Source organism: Physeter macrocephalus, chromosome 2 (assembly GCF_002837175.3).
Source record: "Physeter macrocephalus isolate SW-GA chromosome 2, ASM283717v5, whole genome shotgun sequence".
NCBI classification, from domain to species: Eukaryota; Metazoa; Chordata; class Mammalia; order Artiodactyla; family Physeteridae; genus Physeter; species Physeter macrocephalus.
The window spans coordinates 45,441,635-45,457,429 of NC_041215.1; the positions used below are offsets into that span (position 1 = coordinate 45,441,635).

A 15,795-nucleotide genomic window follows, 5' to 3' on the forward strand; every position below is an offset into this window, starting at 1 on the left:
TGGGCATATACCCTGAGAAAACCATAATTCAAAAAGAGTCATGTACCACGATGTTCATTGCAGCTCTATTTACGATAGCCAGGGCATGGAAGCAACCTAAGTGTCCATCAACAGATGAATGGATAAAGAAGATGTGGCACATATATACAATGGAATATTACTCAGCCATAAAAAGAAATGAAACTGAGTTATTTGTAATGAGGTGGATAGATCTGGAGTCTGTCATACACAGTGAAGTAAGTCAGAAGGAGGAAAACAAATACCGTATGCTAACACATATATATGGAATCTAAGAAAAAAAATGTCATGAAGAGATTAGTGGTAGGATGGGAATAAAACACAGACCTACTAGAGCATGGACTTGAGGACGTGGGGAGGGGGAAGGGTAAGCTGTGACGAAGTGAGAGAGTGGCAGGGACATATATGCACTACCAAATGTAAATTAGGTAGCTAGTGGGAAGCTGCCGCATAGCACAGGGAGATCACCTCTGTGCTTTGTGACCATGAGAGGGGTGGGATAGGGAGGGTGGGAGGGAGGGAGACGCAAGAGGGAAGGGATATGGGAACATATGTATATGTATAACTGATTCACTTTGTTGTAAAGGAGAAACTAACACACTATTGTAAAACAGTTATACTCCAATAAAGATGTTAATAAAAAAAAAAGATGTTAAAAGAATAATAATAAAATCATTGCATGTTAATAGAAAAAATAAAATAAAATAAATAATAAAAAATAAATAAATAAAATAAAATAATAAAATAAAATAAAATATATGGCTAGGCTGATAGAGGCAAGAACAGAACTTTTGGCCTCTGGGCCTTTGGGGCAAGCTGGAATCTCTCTATTTCTCATTAGCCCACAGATTTTCCTATCAGCCTTTTGCCTTAGTTATCTCTTGTACCCTCCAAAAATAATTACTGTAGAGAAAAACTTCCTATGTCCTTTTAGTATTTGGTGTTTTCCTGTTTCTTAGTATGAAGTTGTTAGAAAAACAAACACTTCGGAGTCAGACAAGTATGCCTTAAACTTTAGGCACATTAATGTCCCCTCAGTGTCAAATTACTCAAATCACCTTATCTAGTTGGGAACTATACTGTGGCGTTTGTGATAGCATTGTGGTCAGGATTAAGTGAGATGTTTCAAGTCAAGTGCCTAGCACAGTGTTTGACAAATAATAGGTGGCCAATAAATGACGGCTAGGATAATGATTAAGGAAGGACTAAAAGGTGTCAGGTTGGTGGGGCCGGCTTTGGAGAAAACTGCCACATAGGCTTCTTCATCCTCTGTTTCAGCTCCCTTCCCATATCTTCTCCCCCCTAATCCCCACTGTCTCCCATTACCAGTACTTGGGACTCTCATTATACCATTAGACGGCCCTCTTTCCCTAGTCTAGCATCTTTTGTTCCTGATTTATCTTCCTCATCTCCTTCTTTTCAGACCTCTCAGTCTTATGACCTATGCTTTTTTCGCCCGCCATACCTAACCTTGGAAAGGTTCTGTTAATGCCATTTATGCCAAAATGTTAAAGACTAATGTCATTTTCATATGCTAGTCTTGCCAGCACATAAGTCTGTTTTAGTGAAGGTCAACATCAATAACTAAGAGAATAAAAGTGCAAACTTAATTTGGAGGCATCAGTAATAGGGAAAGAAGAGAGATTTTTAAAGAGAAGGACTCAATGATAACAATAAAAATAATGAACAGCTAACATTTATTAGGTGCCAACTCTATTTTGCACTGTGCTTTATATGCATTGCCTCATTTAATCCTCTCACCCAATAAATTATGTACTATTAATATTGCTGTTTTTCTCATGAGGAAAATGCACCTTGGAGAGATAAAGCAAATTTCCAAAGGTCATAATACCAAGTAAGCGGATCAGACAGGTTTGGAACTCAAGTCTATCCAACTTACCATCATCTATCTCTCTTACATAGTCACCTACAGGCTAAATTTTCATCAGGGCAGGTATCTATTTGCTCCTCTTATCATCATTTGCTAGAGCCTAGTGTAGTGCCTGGCACATAGTAAATAATCATTGGTGCATGAATTAATGCATAAATATCTATTCTGCCATAACTTCTTCTCCATTTACCTCTCTGGGATCACCTCTTGCATGGAGGCACTGCCTTGCCTAACATTCCAAAACTCTGAATTGCCAGTAGTCCCACATATACGATTCTGTTTCCTGACTTCCTGTCCTCTCTACCTGCAATTCCCATTTCCCCAGAAGTCCCTGGGCTAACTTCCACTTCCCCTGTAACAAAGAGCTCAGGAGTGATCTGCCATGAAGCTTTCTGTCTCTCTGGCCTCTCCTCCTATCCTCCCCCTCACTGTCTCCTTTCTCCTTCCCACCCTGGTCCAACCCAGCAAGGGTTCTTTCCATGTCTGTCTATACCACTAGACCATGGTGTTTTTGAGGGCACATGTCTGATATACTTTTTTTTTTTTTTTTTTTTTGCGGTACGCGGGCCTCTCACTGCTGTGGCCTCTCTCGCTGCAGAGCACAGGCTCTGGACGCGCAGGCTCAGCGGCCATGGCTCACGGGCCCAGCCGCTCCGCGGCATGTGGGATCTTCCCGGACCAGGGCACGAACCCGTGTCCCCTGAATCGGCAGGCGGACTCTCAACCACTGCGCCACCAGGGAAGCCCCTGATATACTTTTTAATCCTTTTTTATACCTGACGTATTTTGTATTTGACATATTTTTTGTATGCATCTGGCCTAGCCTAATTTATCAATTCTATGGCATGTTTTTTTCATACTTAACATCTCTGAAATTGATATACATCTTGCGGTGGATGAAATCTTAAAATTATAATTGATGGTGTTTTTTCTGATTTAGTGATATAAAAAGAAGGGCTGTTTGCATCCTATAATGAAGGGCATCTTAGACTTACTGTAATATAATAAGAGATATTAAATAAAGGCTATATGAATGAATGAATGAATAGCAATCATAGCCCTCCTCAAATCACATTATTATTCCTACTTACAACTTAGCTGTTCTGCATCATAGACATTGTGGCAGGGCAACAGCTGAGTATTATTCTTTATTTATGCTGGGCTTTCCTAGAGATAACAAACTCGTTCAAATTATTCTTAATCATTTCTTTCTGGACTGAGGTGATCTGTTCCCTATGCTTTTCTTCCAGGTGAAATTGATCTTCATATCCTCTCCAAAGTGCAGGCTCAATACCCAGGAGTTAGTATCAACAATGAAGTTGTTGAACCAAGCGCTGAACAAATCACCAAGTACAAAGGTACTTGTAACCCATGGTGCTGTATATTAAATTCTATTCTGAAAGGCCTGTCATCCCAAATGCATCCCTTCAGTCATTAACAACATAGCTGCTGTGGTATGTTCTTTGTAAGCTTATTGAGAGAAGAACCTGATTAATTTGTTTTCTTGGCAGGAATGACTAAACATCTCAGAATATAAATAGTGATTAGAATTCCCCCCCACTTTTTTTTTTTTTTTTTTTACTGACTCTCCACCCCTCCCCTGGTCATCAACTATTATTTTTGATATTTATTCTTAGAGACAGAGTCATTAATTCATTCAGAGGTATTTAAACAGAATCCCTGCCCTTAAAGAGCTTACGTTTAATTGCTTACAGCAGGAAACAGGAAACTTTTCTTTAAAAAAGGGCCAAATAGTAAGTATTTTAGACTTAGAAGGCCACACGGTCTCTGTCACAACTAATCAGCTCTGCCACTGAAGCCCAAAAGCAGTCATAGACAATACATACACTAATGAGTGTGCGTATGTTGCAATAAAATTTTATAAACACTAAAATTTGAATTTTATATCATTTTTACCTATCATGAAGTATTATTCTTCTTTTGATTTTGTTCAACCATTTAAAAGTGTAACGGCACAAGATATGAAGGAAGCATGAAATCAGAAAGTAGTGTATATTTTTAGCTTGCAGTCTATTTTAAAATAGGTGGTGGGAAGATATGGCCCATGCCATGGTTTGCCGATTCCTGAGTTACAGAATCATATCACCTGTCTTACACCAATTTTCCATTGATAAAATTCACCGGTTGATTTCCCATTAACACTGAGATAATAGCACCTGTGTCTGATCAGGATTCTCATAATTATTTCTTATTGACTCCGTTCTCTAATTTCATTTAACACTAGAGGAAAAACTAGGATGAACTCTTTGGTCTTCTGGAGATTTATAAAAAAGAAAAATGTGCTTTATATCTGTTATGTATATAACACTGATTGCATTAAAATTCTAAATGGAAATGGGTTCCAAATTTGCAGTTAAAATTGATGGTGTGCCACCTTTTCTCCGTATTTTAGAGCTTGTGGCCAAGACATCAAACCTCCAGAACATAAAGTTTACGTGGCATAAGGAGACATCATCTGAATATCAAAACAGAATGATGGAGAAAAAAGAACTTCAGAAGTGGGACTTTATTCATATGATTCAGGTAAGACATATTTACTGTTATATATTCTCAGAAGAAAGATTTTTCAGAAATATTTCAGAGTACCTAATATTTTAACTTTAAAAAGAAAAATGAAAATCTGACTTCTGATTTTACAAGTGACCATTATCTGTCCAAACTGAAGTTAAAGATGTTGACAAAACTAAGAGATTCTCTGTAACATTTTAAAAGCCAGTTTTCTCTATGCAAAATACCCCCATAGTTACTGATTTTTTTTCAATGCTGGCTTAACTTTTGTGGGATTGAAAGTTCATAGACAGTAGAGTGTAACACATCCTAACACAATTCTCCAGTAACTCTAATGGTCTGGATTTACTAACATCCCAGAGTTTTTCTGAATCCTCTTGCTTTTGCCTTCTTTTGATGACCCGGCTCGTGTGCACATGACAGAAGGGCAGGCTAGATGATTTCTCAGGTCAACAAAGTGTTACTGACATTGGTCAGTCATTACACAGGAATTTATTTCCATGCTCCAGCACTGATAGGGTATTTCTTAGAAATATGATAGTGTATTTCTTAGACATAGGATAGTGTATTTCTTGGAAAGGGGGAGACAATTTAGTAGGTGGTGTGGGGACATAATTCCAGAGGTCACTGACGTATCTGGATAGCATACAGGTGTATAGGCTTTGGGTGTTAGCTACCATTAGAAGATATGTTTATTTTAGAAATACCACGATGAACAACAAGATGCTTTTTTGCTTTCTATAGTCCACAAGCACAGTCATCCCAAAGGAATAAATTTTTTAAAATCACAGGAAGAAATGACTCCAAGATCAGCATTATCCAGGCAATCCTACATCTTTGCTTTCTTAGCGGACAAAATCTTTTACCTATAAGGGAGTGCTTAACGTTGCTCAGCAAACCTATGTTCCTCTACTAGACTTACTTTCCCACCTTCTCCTACAGCTGGCCCTTGAACAACACAGGTTCGAACTGCGTGGGTCCACTCATGTGTGGATTTTTTCAATAAAAAATGCTACATGACTGGATGCAGAACCCCAGAAACAGAGACACTGCATATAGGGAGGGCCAACTCTGTGTTATGTGTGAATATTTGCGCAGAGTGTTGGCGCTCCTGACCCCTGCCTTGTTCAAGGGTCACACCTGTATAACTATTTCATCCTCCCTCACTCTCCTGGCACCTCCTGTAATTCCCTCCTCCACCGCTCATTTCCAACTGATGACCTCACGTCCTATTCTGTAGCAAAAGGAGAAACCGTCAGGTGGAAAATCATCTTTCACTCTCCAAATTTACAAACATAGCTGCACCTGTACGCACCATGTCTTTCTTTCCTCTTATTACAGAAGCCTCCCTTTATCAAAAGCCAATCCTTCCACATATGCTCTGGACCCCATTCTTATAAAACTCTTATATGATGTTGCAGCTTCAGAGATCATTCTCCAGTTTCTCTCAGAAGCTCCCCGTGGGTTCCCTCTTTCTTATAGCGACTCTGCCCGCTCTGCATTAGCACTCTGCTCCTCTCCATCTACTCTGCAGTTTTCTGTGCTATTTCTCTGTCTCTTCATTGCTCCCCGCATTCTCGTGACACCCTTCAACTTAATATTCATAATCAACTGCAGAGATTCTGTGTCTGCCTCTGCTATGTCCCACCTCCTCTTTTCAGCCAGGTCATGTCATGGATCGTTAGCCATCTTGTGGATTAGCTGCATCTGGGTGCCTGTCTATGTACGGTCCCTGTGATGAACAGCATGGAGTGACATGATACTCAATAGGGCCTGTGATGCTGCACAAGCCGTGTGCAGCTCCACTGTATTTCATTCATTTGTGTGAGAGGGGCATAGCTTAGGTTGTTTTTCCTTTACGCAATAAATTCTATCATGGCACCTACATAAAACATTGAATTCTTGTTTAAGAGAGCTGAAGATGAGACGTAAGAAGTGTCTATGGGGTAGATTCCAGGGATGTAAGTCCTTAGGGAAAATTTTCTACTGCCAATGTTTAATTCCAAGCTCTATCTGTGTTGGGTGGAAAGACCTCTCCCTGCACTTCACCAGAGATGGTTCAGTTATTAAAAATGGGTGGGCTTACTTCACTCTGGGTCAGAAAGAGAAAAACAAATACCATATGCTAACACATATATATGGAATCAAAAAAAAAAAAAAAGAGGCTACTGATGAACCTAGTTGCAGGGCAGGAATAAAGAGGTAGACATAGAGAATGGACTTGAGGACACGGGGTGGGAGGGGGAGGCTGGGGCGAAGTGAGAGTAGCATGGGCATATATACACTACCGAATGTAAAATAGTTGGCTGGTGGGAAGCAGCCGCATAGCACAGGGAGATCGGCTGGGTGCTTTGAGACCACCTAGAGGGGTGGGATAGGGAGGGTGGGATGGAGGGGATATGGGGACATATGTATGCGTATGGCTGATTCGCTTTGTTGTGCAACAGAAACTAACACGGTATTGTGAAGCAATTATACTCCAATAAAGATCTATTTTTTAAAAAACAACAACAAAAAAGGGTGGGCTGACTCCTAACACCCTGGGACCATGCATGTAACTTTAGGCTTTATCCAGTCCATTTCCCTAGAGAATCTGTCGACATCAAAGCCTGTCACATTTTCCATGATTTTAAAAAAAGCATCGGTGAGCTTACGGTGAAGCTAGTGCAAAGGGCTTAATTTTAAAGCAACGCTCCATGAAACGGAATGTCTTCACGGTGCCAGCACCATTTTTGCCCAGAACTACTAAAACTCACCAAATATAGAGTGAGCATTAGAATTCAGTGCCCCCATGTGGAATGCAGACTGTCTCGAGCTATAAATGTCTGTGTTAATGAAGCCAGAAAGAGTAAAGTTTAAGCTGTTTGACTCTAGTTGAGTAAATACCATAGTTTCCTCTCTCCCCAAATATTTACTCACACTATTATTCTATCTCTATATATAACATCTTTAATTTTTAAATTTCTTAAGTGTTTTGTTGAATAAAAATCCACTCAACTTGAACATCAAACCTTCTAGTGAGTATTTAGTCCAAGCAACAAAGACATTGACATAGAAAAGCATCTCGTTTCTCTCTTCCTTCATTTCTAGATGCTGTATTATGTAAAAGACATCCCAGCCACCCTGAAATTCTTCCATAGTCTCTTAGCTACCAGTGCTAAGATTCTCATTACTCTTGTGTCCGGTAAGTTATTTTCCTTCAGCCTGAATTTTAAAACAGTGATAGCGCATGGATGCATGTGTTTGAAGGCAGCTGGTATATTTCATCTTCATTACGAAATTCTTGATTTGGCTTCTGATCAGAGTCAATTAATTAACACAGTATTAGGAAAGTCCTTCACAACAGCTTTCAATTTAGGAGTTCCAGGGGAATTAAATGTCTGTTTACTTCTTTCTCTCGGGAAAATATATCCTTGTTGTCTCTCTATAAAAAATATTTATTTAACATACAGCAAATACAACTGATAGGAATGTTTTTAATGAGACTAAAAATAGTAAATATTTCTATTTACCTCCTTTTTGTCTCTTGAATGTCTCTTTCTCTTCTGTGATGTTTATTAATAAATATCAGTAAAATAAAGGTTTAGGGCTTCCCTGGTGGCGCAGTGGTTGAGAATCCGCCTGCTGATGCGGGGGACGCGGGTTCGTGCCCCGGTCCGGGAAGATCCCACATGCCGCGGAGCAGCTGGGCCCGTGAGCCATGGCCGCTGAGCCTGTGCTCCGCAACGGGAGAGGCCACAACAGTGAGAGGCCTGCGTACCACAAAAAAAAAAAAAAAAATAAAAGTTTTAAATATTTGGGACACTATCATATTTGATTAATTTGCATTTCTAGAGCCATTATCAATGTTGTTCATTTAGGTTTTCTCAAATAACTATCAAAAACGGTCCACTTGTTTTGTTTTGTGTTGTCGTGTTATTTTCCAAAGAAGGCATTTGATCATGTCATGTTGTTTCCAATGATACAATAAGCACCACACAGAGAACATAAGTAAACAGATTAGCAAATGAACCACTGACATTGTTGCATTCATTAATTCATTACTTCTTTCATTCAGCAGTCTTTGTGGATTGTCCACACAGTGCTAGGCAGGTTCACTCCACGTACACAGCAGCCTCTATCTCCCTAAGATCATACCAGACCCCAAACTCAGAAACCATTATGTCGCAAAATTCATTTATTCTTTTTTTTCCTTTATAAATTTATTTATTTATTTATTTTTGGCTGCACCGGGTCTTCGTTGCTGGCCGTGGGCTTCCTCTAATTGCTATGAGCGGGGGCTACTCTTCGCTGTGGTGCGCGGGCTTCAGTAGTTGTGGCGCCAGAGCTCAGCAGCTGTGGCTCACGGGCTCTAGAGAGCAGGCTCAGTAGCTGTGGTGCACGGGCTTAGTTGCTCCCCAGCATGTGGGATCTTCCTGGACCAGGGCACGAACCCCTGTCCCCTGCATTGGCAGGCGGATTCTCAACCACTGTGCCACCAGGGAAGTCCCCATGTATTCTTAAATATGAGGAATGGCTTTAAGGATGGCAAACATAGCTGTTGCCTATAATCCTGGGTTTGAACTCATGTGGGAGTTTGGCAAATGAGAGTTCCTGTACACAACCTCTTCTCTAAGGGAACATTTGATATACTATTTTTATCTCAGGTTAGTTAAAAATACTCATTTGTGTGGGAGAGTTCTATCTTACCATTTAGAAGGGCTTCTGTAAACTGGATGTTTCCCACCAACCTCTCTCTAAATTAGGACACTTGGGTAAAGCACTTTGTACTGCATTTAGGAATATGAAAGTAAATTTAGCTATCAACACTGAGGGCAGTCTATTCTTGATAATCTGTATCAATAATAAAGAAACAGTGTTGCAGACAGAAATAGCAATTCATCCAGTAGTCATATGTTTGATTTTAGGATATATTTCATATCAAATGCAGATCCACTGTTATATATATTTGGTTTATATTTAAATATTTTCAGAAGTCAAGTATCTGAGTGTCAGAAGGCAGCTCTCTATGAGTATATGCCTACCAATAAGAAAAAGCCAGCCTAAGGTTTAGAAAGTGGCATGAGCAGTCTACAAGCAACTAAGAATGGACTAAGTGCCCTTATGGATACAGTATTCTGCTGGCTACATCATGAATACGTTAATAGAATCCATGGTTTTTTGGCATCAGGATATGTGCAAACCAAAACAGGCCCAGTGAAATGCAGGATGATACATAAAACCAAGAATGTTGGGGCTTCCCTGGTGGCGTAGTGGTTGAGGGCCCGCCTGCCGATGCAGGGGACACGGGTTCGTGCCCCGGTCCGGGAAGATCCCACATGCCACGGAGCGGCTGGGCCCGTGAGCCATGGCCGCTGAGCCTGCGCGTCCGGAGCCCGTGCTCCGCAACGGGAGAGGCCACAACAGTGAGAGGGCCGCGTAACGCAAAAAAAAAAAAAAAAAAAAAAAAAGAATGCTGAGGCACTTCCTAGCTGTGTGAACTTGCTCTGTGAGTCTTAGTTCACGCAAGGACTATTTCCAGATAATCATACCTACATAATATGGCATCTATGCATACATGTAGTTCACATGTACTATATCTATATACATTCACGGGGAAAAAATCAAAGAAAGGGAGTAAAAGCGCAAAAACCAGTTAGCTTTCATAAAAAAAGGTATTTTGAGTCAAAACTTATTCATTCTGTAGTTTGACGGTGGAGATGTTTTACTAACTTTTTCAGCACACAGCTTACAATTTTTCATTACTGCACACAACGTGGGAGGCAGGCATCCCAAAGAGGAAAACACCGGTAACGCAAAACCCTCTTAACTCCCGTGCTCTTCCTAAGATACCAGCTGCTCACTTCTCCCTTCTACCCCTCTTATTTGTTACCTAGAGCAGTTTAACTCCCTTTTGCTCTGCCTCTCTGACCTAGATAAACCTGTGCACCTATAAACCCATCTTAACAACAGTATATTTATCTGAGATAAATTCTGTTGGCCCCTCGGTGTATGGAAGTGTAGATTTGGTTCATTCAGCTTTTACTGAGCTCCTCTAGTTGGTCACTGCTAGGCTCTGCGGTTGCAAAGATGACTCTTACTCCTCTGCCTTTGAAAGGCTCCTAATCTAATGGAGGATTCAGACATGTACATACTTTCAAAAAGGTGCTAATTTCTGATCAGAGGTAGATAGGGAGTTTAAGGAGAGTTCCTGGAGAGCAGGAGGCTCTGCCTCTTATCTCTAGTCCCAGATCTTTGCAAAACCCTTGGCACCTAGAAGAAGACACCCAGTGAATGTGTTTGAATTGAACTGAATAATTGTTTATTATTTCTGCCTTATACTACCCCAACTACAACTAGTTCTGAATGTCCATTCAAAAAAAGATACCGGGCTTCCCTGGTGGCGCGGTGGTTGCGCGTCCGCCTGCCGATGCAGGGGAACCGGGTTCGCGCCCCGGTCTGGGAGGATCCCACGTGCCGCGGAGCGGCTGGGCCCGTGAGCCATGGCCGCTGGGCCTGCGCGTCCGGAGCCTGTGCTCCGCAACGGGAGAGGCCACAGCAGCGCGCCGGGAGCCTGTGCTCCGCAACGGGAGAGACCAAAACAGTGTGAAGCCCGCGTACCACAAAAAAAAAAAAAAAAAAAAAAAAAAAAAAAAAAAAGATACCATGTTTTAGCTAACATGATAGACATGGAATCAGAGAATACAGAAAGTTCTGGAGATTTGAAGATGGATTTAATAAACAGGAATAAGAGACTCAATAAAGAAGATACACGTATTCACACGCACACAGCGCACACTGAAATAGGCAGAACAGAGGCTTTCCTCTGGTTCCTAAGTATTCATTAAAGAGTTAGCCCAGCTCAGTAAATATTTATTTATTTATAACAAACAGAAGTTCCTGATTATAATGATAAAAGATTTGATTTGGGGATGAAAAAGAAGAGAAATAAGAAGAGGTGGATTTTTCAAATGAGGAGTATCCCACACTAAAATAATGTTAGTGGCATGTTTTTCTGCAAATGTAGTAGCCAGGCATTCGTTGAGAGAGTTGCTAATTAAAATGCAACTTATCTGGTTACAGGAGATTAGCCAGGAGATCAGTGACATTTTCTGCCTTGCCCTCTCCTTATCTAAGGAAGGAGGGAAATCATGGTGTGTTATTTTTAATACGGGGGGGTGGGGGTGAGGGACCTGGTTTATGTTCATGTTGAAAACGAAAGTAATACCGTACGTTGTGCCCACCGAGAGCCAGTATGATAATATGTATCAGTCAGAAAGTTTCTAACTGCTCAGCTCAGAAATGGCACTGAGTCACAGAACACTGACACCAGCAAATTCTCCGCAATTAGTGTTTGGTTCTTTTTTCTCTGCCAGGGTGAAATAACAGTAATAATAATGATAACAGAGCCTTTCCTCAACCACTGAAATGTTTATTTTCTTGTAGTCTTGTTTGCAGGCAAATTCTTACTTAGGCAGTCACTGTCTTTGGAATGAAAGATTTTTGCAGTACATGCTCATGACCCTCATTTTTTTTTTTTCACTGAACTGAGGTTGTATTTTTTTCTGCTTCATTCCAATTCCACCTTCTTCTAGAGCTTATCCTGTAGTTATCGGTCCCTCTTCTGAAATGTTAGTAGAACATCAACTATCTAGGCTATTTATTATTTACCATTTTCTGCCTTGGTTATTCTCTTTTGTTGAGTTAAATCAGGAGACTTTAGCCAAGCCCATGGATGAGGCCAACGTCCTATAATTATATGCAGAATTGTGTGGCTATGTAGTGTTTGTATACTTTGCTGGAGAGTCCGATTACTTCCATTACATCATAAAGGAGCTTTCGGAACCAAAAAAAGTTCATGCCTTTCAAATCTTAACTTTTAATCCTGGAAACTCACAGAGTTGTAAGTTCTCTCTTATATTGCTTTGGCCAAGTCCAACTTAATTTCCTAACACTTCAGCAGTGTTTACTATGTGCCAGTCATGGTTCTAAGTGCCTTACTTTATTAACTTGGTGCATCCTTGGAACAATCCTATGAAGATATTCTATTATTATCCCTGATTTATAGATGACAAAACTGAGGCACAGGTTCATAAAGCTAGTAAGAGGAAAAGCCAGGCTTCACACTCAGAAAGTCAGGCTTTAGAGACCACTCTTAATTGCCGCACATAGCCACTATCTCTGTAACAGCCCACTATTAGATGCGTATATTAGAAAATCCATAAATAGCTGTTCTTTTGTCTTTATTTATTAGTATTATTACAGATTTCTGAAAAGCAAATTTGTTTTTTCACATTCTCAAGATTACAACCAGTGGAAATACATTATCAAAGTAATTCCATATAATATTCATTTGTTTTGTAAGTACTTATTACACGTCTGCCATGTGCTTACCATTGAGCAATGATTCACTTCAATTATCTCATTTAATACTTGCAGTTGCATTTGAGGTAAGTATGGTTATCTCTATCTTATAGATGAGAAAACTGAGGTTCTGAGAGACTAAATACCAAACCTCATCTCATTCATGAAGTGTCAGAACAGTCCAACCTATCTCTCCCACAGATGCCGTATCTCTTAGCTTCTACACTGGTCCAGGTTTTCAATTAAATACAACATACACTGCTAATATATCTTCTAAAGCTGGGGACACAATTTTTAGGACTCACCCTAGTTGTTGCAGTCCAAGGCAGCACCCTGTAATTGTATAGACATGAGAGGCTACCCCATCTTTGGTTTGGGTAAACTATCATTGTACTTGCTGTGCTCTTTCTTTCTATTTCAATTTTTACTCTTAGACCCTTTCCTCTGAACCAGGCTAACATAAACAACTGCCTTCCTCCTATCACCACCTGAATGTCCAACGGTTATCTCAACCTTATGTTTCCAAAACCAGATGCCTGATAACACATTTAAAAATGTTCCTCCCAAAAAAAAAAAAAAAAAAAAAAAAAAAAAAAAAAAAAAACCAGTTCCTCCCTCGTTCTTCCCATTTCCAATAATGGCAATTTTCTCTTTTCAGATGCTTGGGCCAAAATGACTGGGGTCATCACTGATTCCTTTCTTTCTTTCACCATCCAAATTATTATTGTTAACAATATCCAAATCATTAGCAAATGGCATTGGATCTAGGAGTGTAATATATAAAAAATTCAACCACTTCTCATCACCTCCAATCTTGCCGGTGCAACGTAACATCATCCAGCACCCAGATTATTGCAGTAGCTTTCTTACTGTTCTTCCTGCTCTGTCCTTACACCCCTATAGTCTATTCTCAATAGAGAACAGTCCATCTGTGTGGCCAGAGTGACCTTATGAAAATGCAAACCAGGTTAAGTCACTCTAATATTGTGTTGTCCAATATGGAAGCCACAGTTGGCTACTGAAAGTGAAATGAATTAACATGAACACTTAAAATTCACTTCCTTAGTCACACTAGCCACAGTTTACATGTTCCATAACCATAAAGTGGTTAGTGGCTACGATACTGGACAATGCAAATATGGAACATGTCCAAGAGTCCAGAAAGTTCTGTTAGACCACACTACAATGGCTTCTCATCTTTTTCCATATGATTTAGCACCCAATCTACTCCTCACCATCACCCATACAACCACCTCTCCTTCCATGCTCCCCTCTGTTCACTCAATTCCAATCTCACTGGCTTCCTGGCTAGTTCTTAACATGCCAAGCCTGTTCCTGCTTCAGGTCCTTTGCAGTTGCTCTTCTCTCTACCTGGAGTAATCTTCTCTCTGATATCTGTGTGGATTGCTGTCATGTCTCTGCTCAAATGTCACATTATTTTTTTTTAACATCTTTATTGGAGTATAACTGTTTTACAATAGTGTGTTAGTTTCTCCTTTACAACAAAGTGAATCAGTTACACATATACATATGTTCCCATATCTCTTCCCTCTTGCGTCTCCCTCCCCCCCTATCCCACCCCTCTCATCCCATATCTCTTCCCTCTTGCGTCTCCCTCCCTCCCACACTCTCTATCCCACCCCTCTCGGTGGTCACAAAGCACAGAGGTGATCTCCCTGTGCTATGCGGCAGCTTCCCACTAGCTATCTAATTTACATCAAATGTCACATTATTAGAGAGACTATCTTCAACCACCCGATATAAAACAGCAACCCATCCGACTCTTTGATCCCCCTTATTCCTTGCTCTGATTTGTTTTTCATTAGCACTCTGCACCATCTGATATATGATTTATTTACTTATTTATTTAACTTTCTCTCCTCCCACCCCCTTCACTCCTTGAACTGAGCTACACAAAGGCAAGAATTTCTTTTTTTTTTAAATTGACTGCTCTATTCCAAGCATCTAGTGTACTGGTTGGCAGAGTAGGTAAAGGAAAAGAAGAATAACTGAAAGCATGAATTTTGTTCTGTTGCACAGGAACCAGTGGCTGGGACAAGCTATGGAAAAAGTACAGATCTCACTTACCCCGGGATGACCTCTGCCAGTATGTCACGTCATCTGACCTCATGCAGATGCTGGACAAGTCGGGGATTAAGTATGAGTGTTATGACCTTCTGTCCACCATGGACATATCTGACTGTTTTATTGATGGCAATGAAAATGGAGACCTGCTTTGGGATTTTTTGACAGAAACCTGCAACTTTAGTACAACAGCACCACCTGATCTCAAAGCAGAAATTATGAAAGATCTGCAAGAGCCTGAATTGAGTGTAAAGAAAGAGGGAAAGGTTCTTTTCAATAACAGTCTGAGTTTCATAGTGGTTGAGGCATAAATATCCACCATGAGAATGTATTCAAAAACTATAGTTTGAACAATTTTGATCATTCACTTATTTGTGTATTAAAATTATAAATATATCTCATAGCATAAACAGAGCATTTTCTCTGATATGTAAAATCTAGAAAATCCCAAGATATTCTTGGACTTCCATGTGGAATCATATATGACACTGCTGGTCTTATCCCATCCCTTCTATCGGTAAAGAGACTACATGCTGTCTACATACCACATAATCTGGAAAAATGAGACAACTTAGTTTCACGGACTTATTGACAATAAAATCCTTTCCATTTGTTGATTATAATGGAATTTCCTGGAATACTAATAAAATATGTGCTATGGATTTTTAAAATACTAGTAAAGTATATGCTTACTGATACCTTGGACATTAAGAAAGCATATGTTTATTGATTTTTCCCCTTCTGTGAAGAAGGGGAAATACTTCTTCACAGAAGAATACTTCTTCTGTGAAGAAGTATTTCTCTACGTGCATTTCTTTATTGTAGTTTCTTATTTTTATAGATTACTCTAATTAACTTTGTCATGTGTTGTCATTTCCTCCCACTTTGTTTTCTCTTTTAATTTTGTCTATGATTTTGTAGTGTTTTGT

At 40.0% G+C, this 15,795-nt stretch overlaps 1 protein-coding gene across 1 annotated transcript in view; it reads left to right on the forward strand.

The window, feature by feature from the left end:
• The window catches only part of HNMT (histamine N-methyltransferase), a 36,680-nt gene extending 21,170 nt beyond the window's left edge, over window positions 1–15,510 (forward strand). The window contains exons 3-6 of the mRNA XM_007117757.4: window positions 3,160–3,267; window positions 4,323–4,453; window positions 7,529–7,622; window positions 14,822–15,510. Of these exons, the coding sequence (XP_007117819.2) occupies window positions 3,160–3,267; window positions 4,323–4,453; window positions 7,529–7,622; window positions 14,822–15,177 (689 nt within the window). The 3' untranslated portion in view covers window positions 15,178–15,510. The remainder of the gene's footprint in view (window positions 1–3,159; window positions 3,268–4,322; window positions 4,454–7,528; window positions 7,623–14,821) is intronic.
• Window positions 15,511–15,795: the final 285 nt, after the last annotated feature.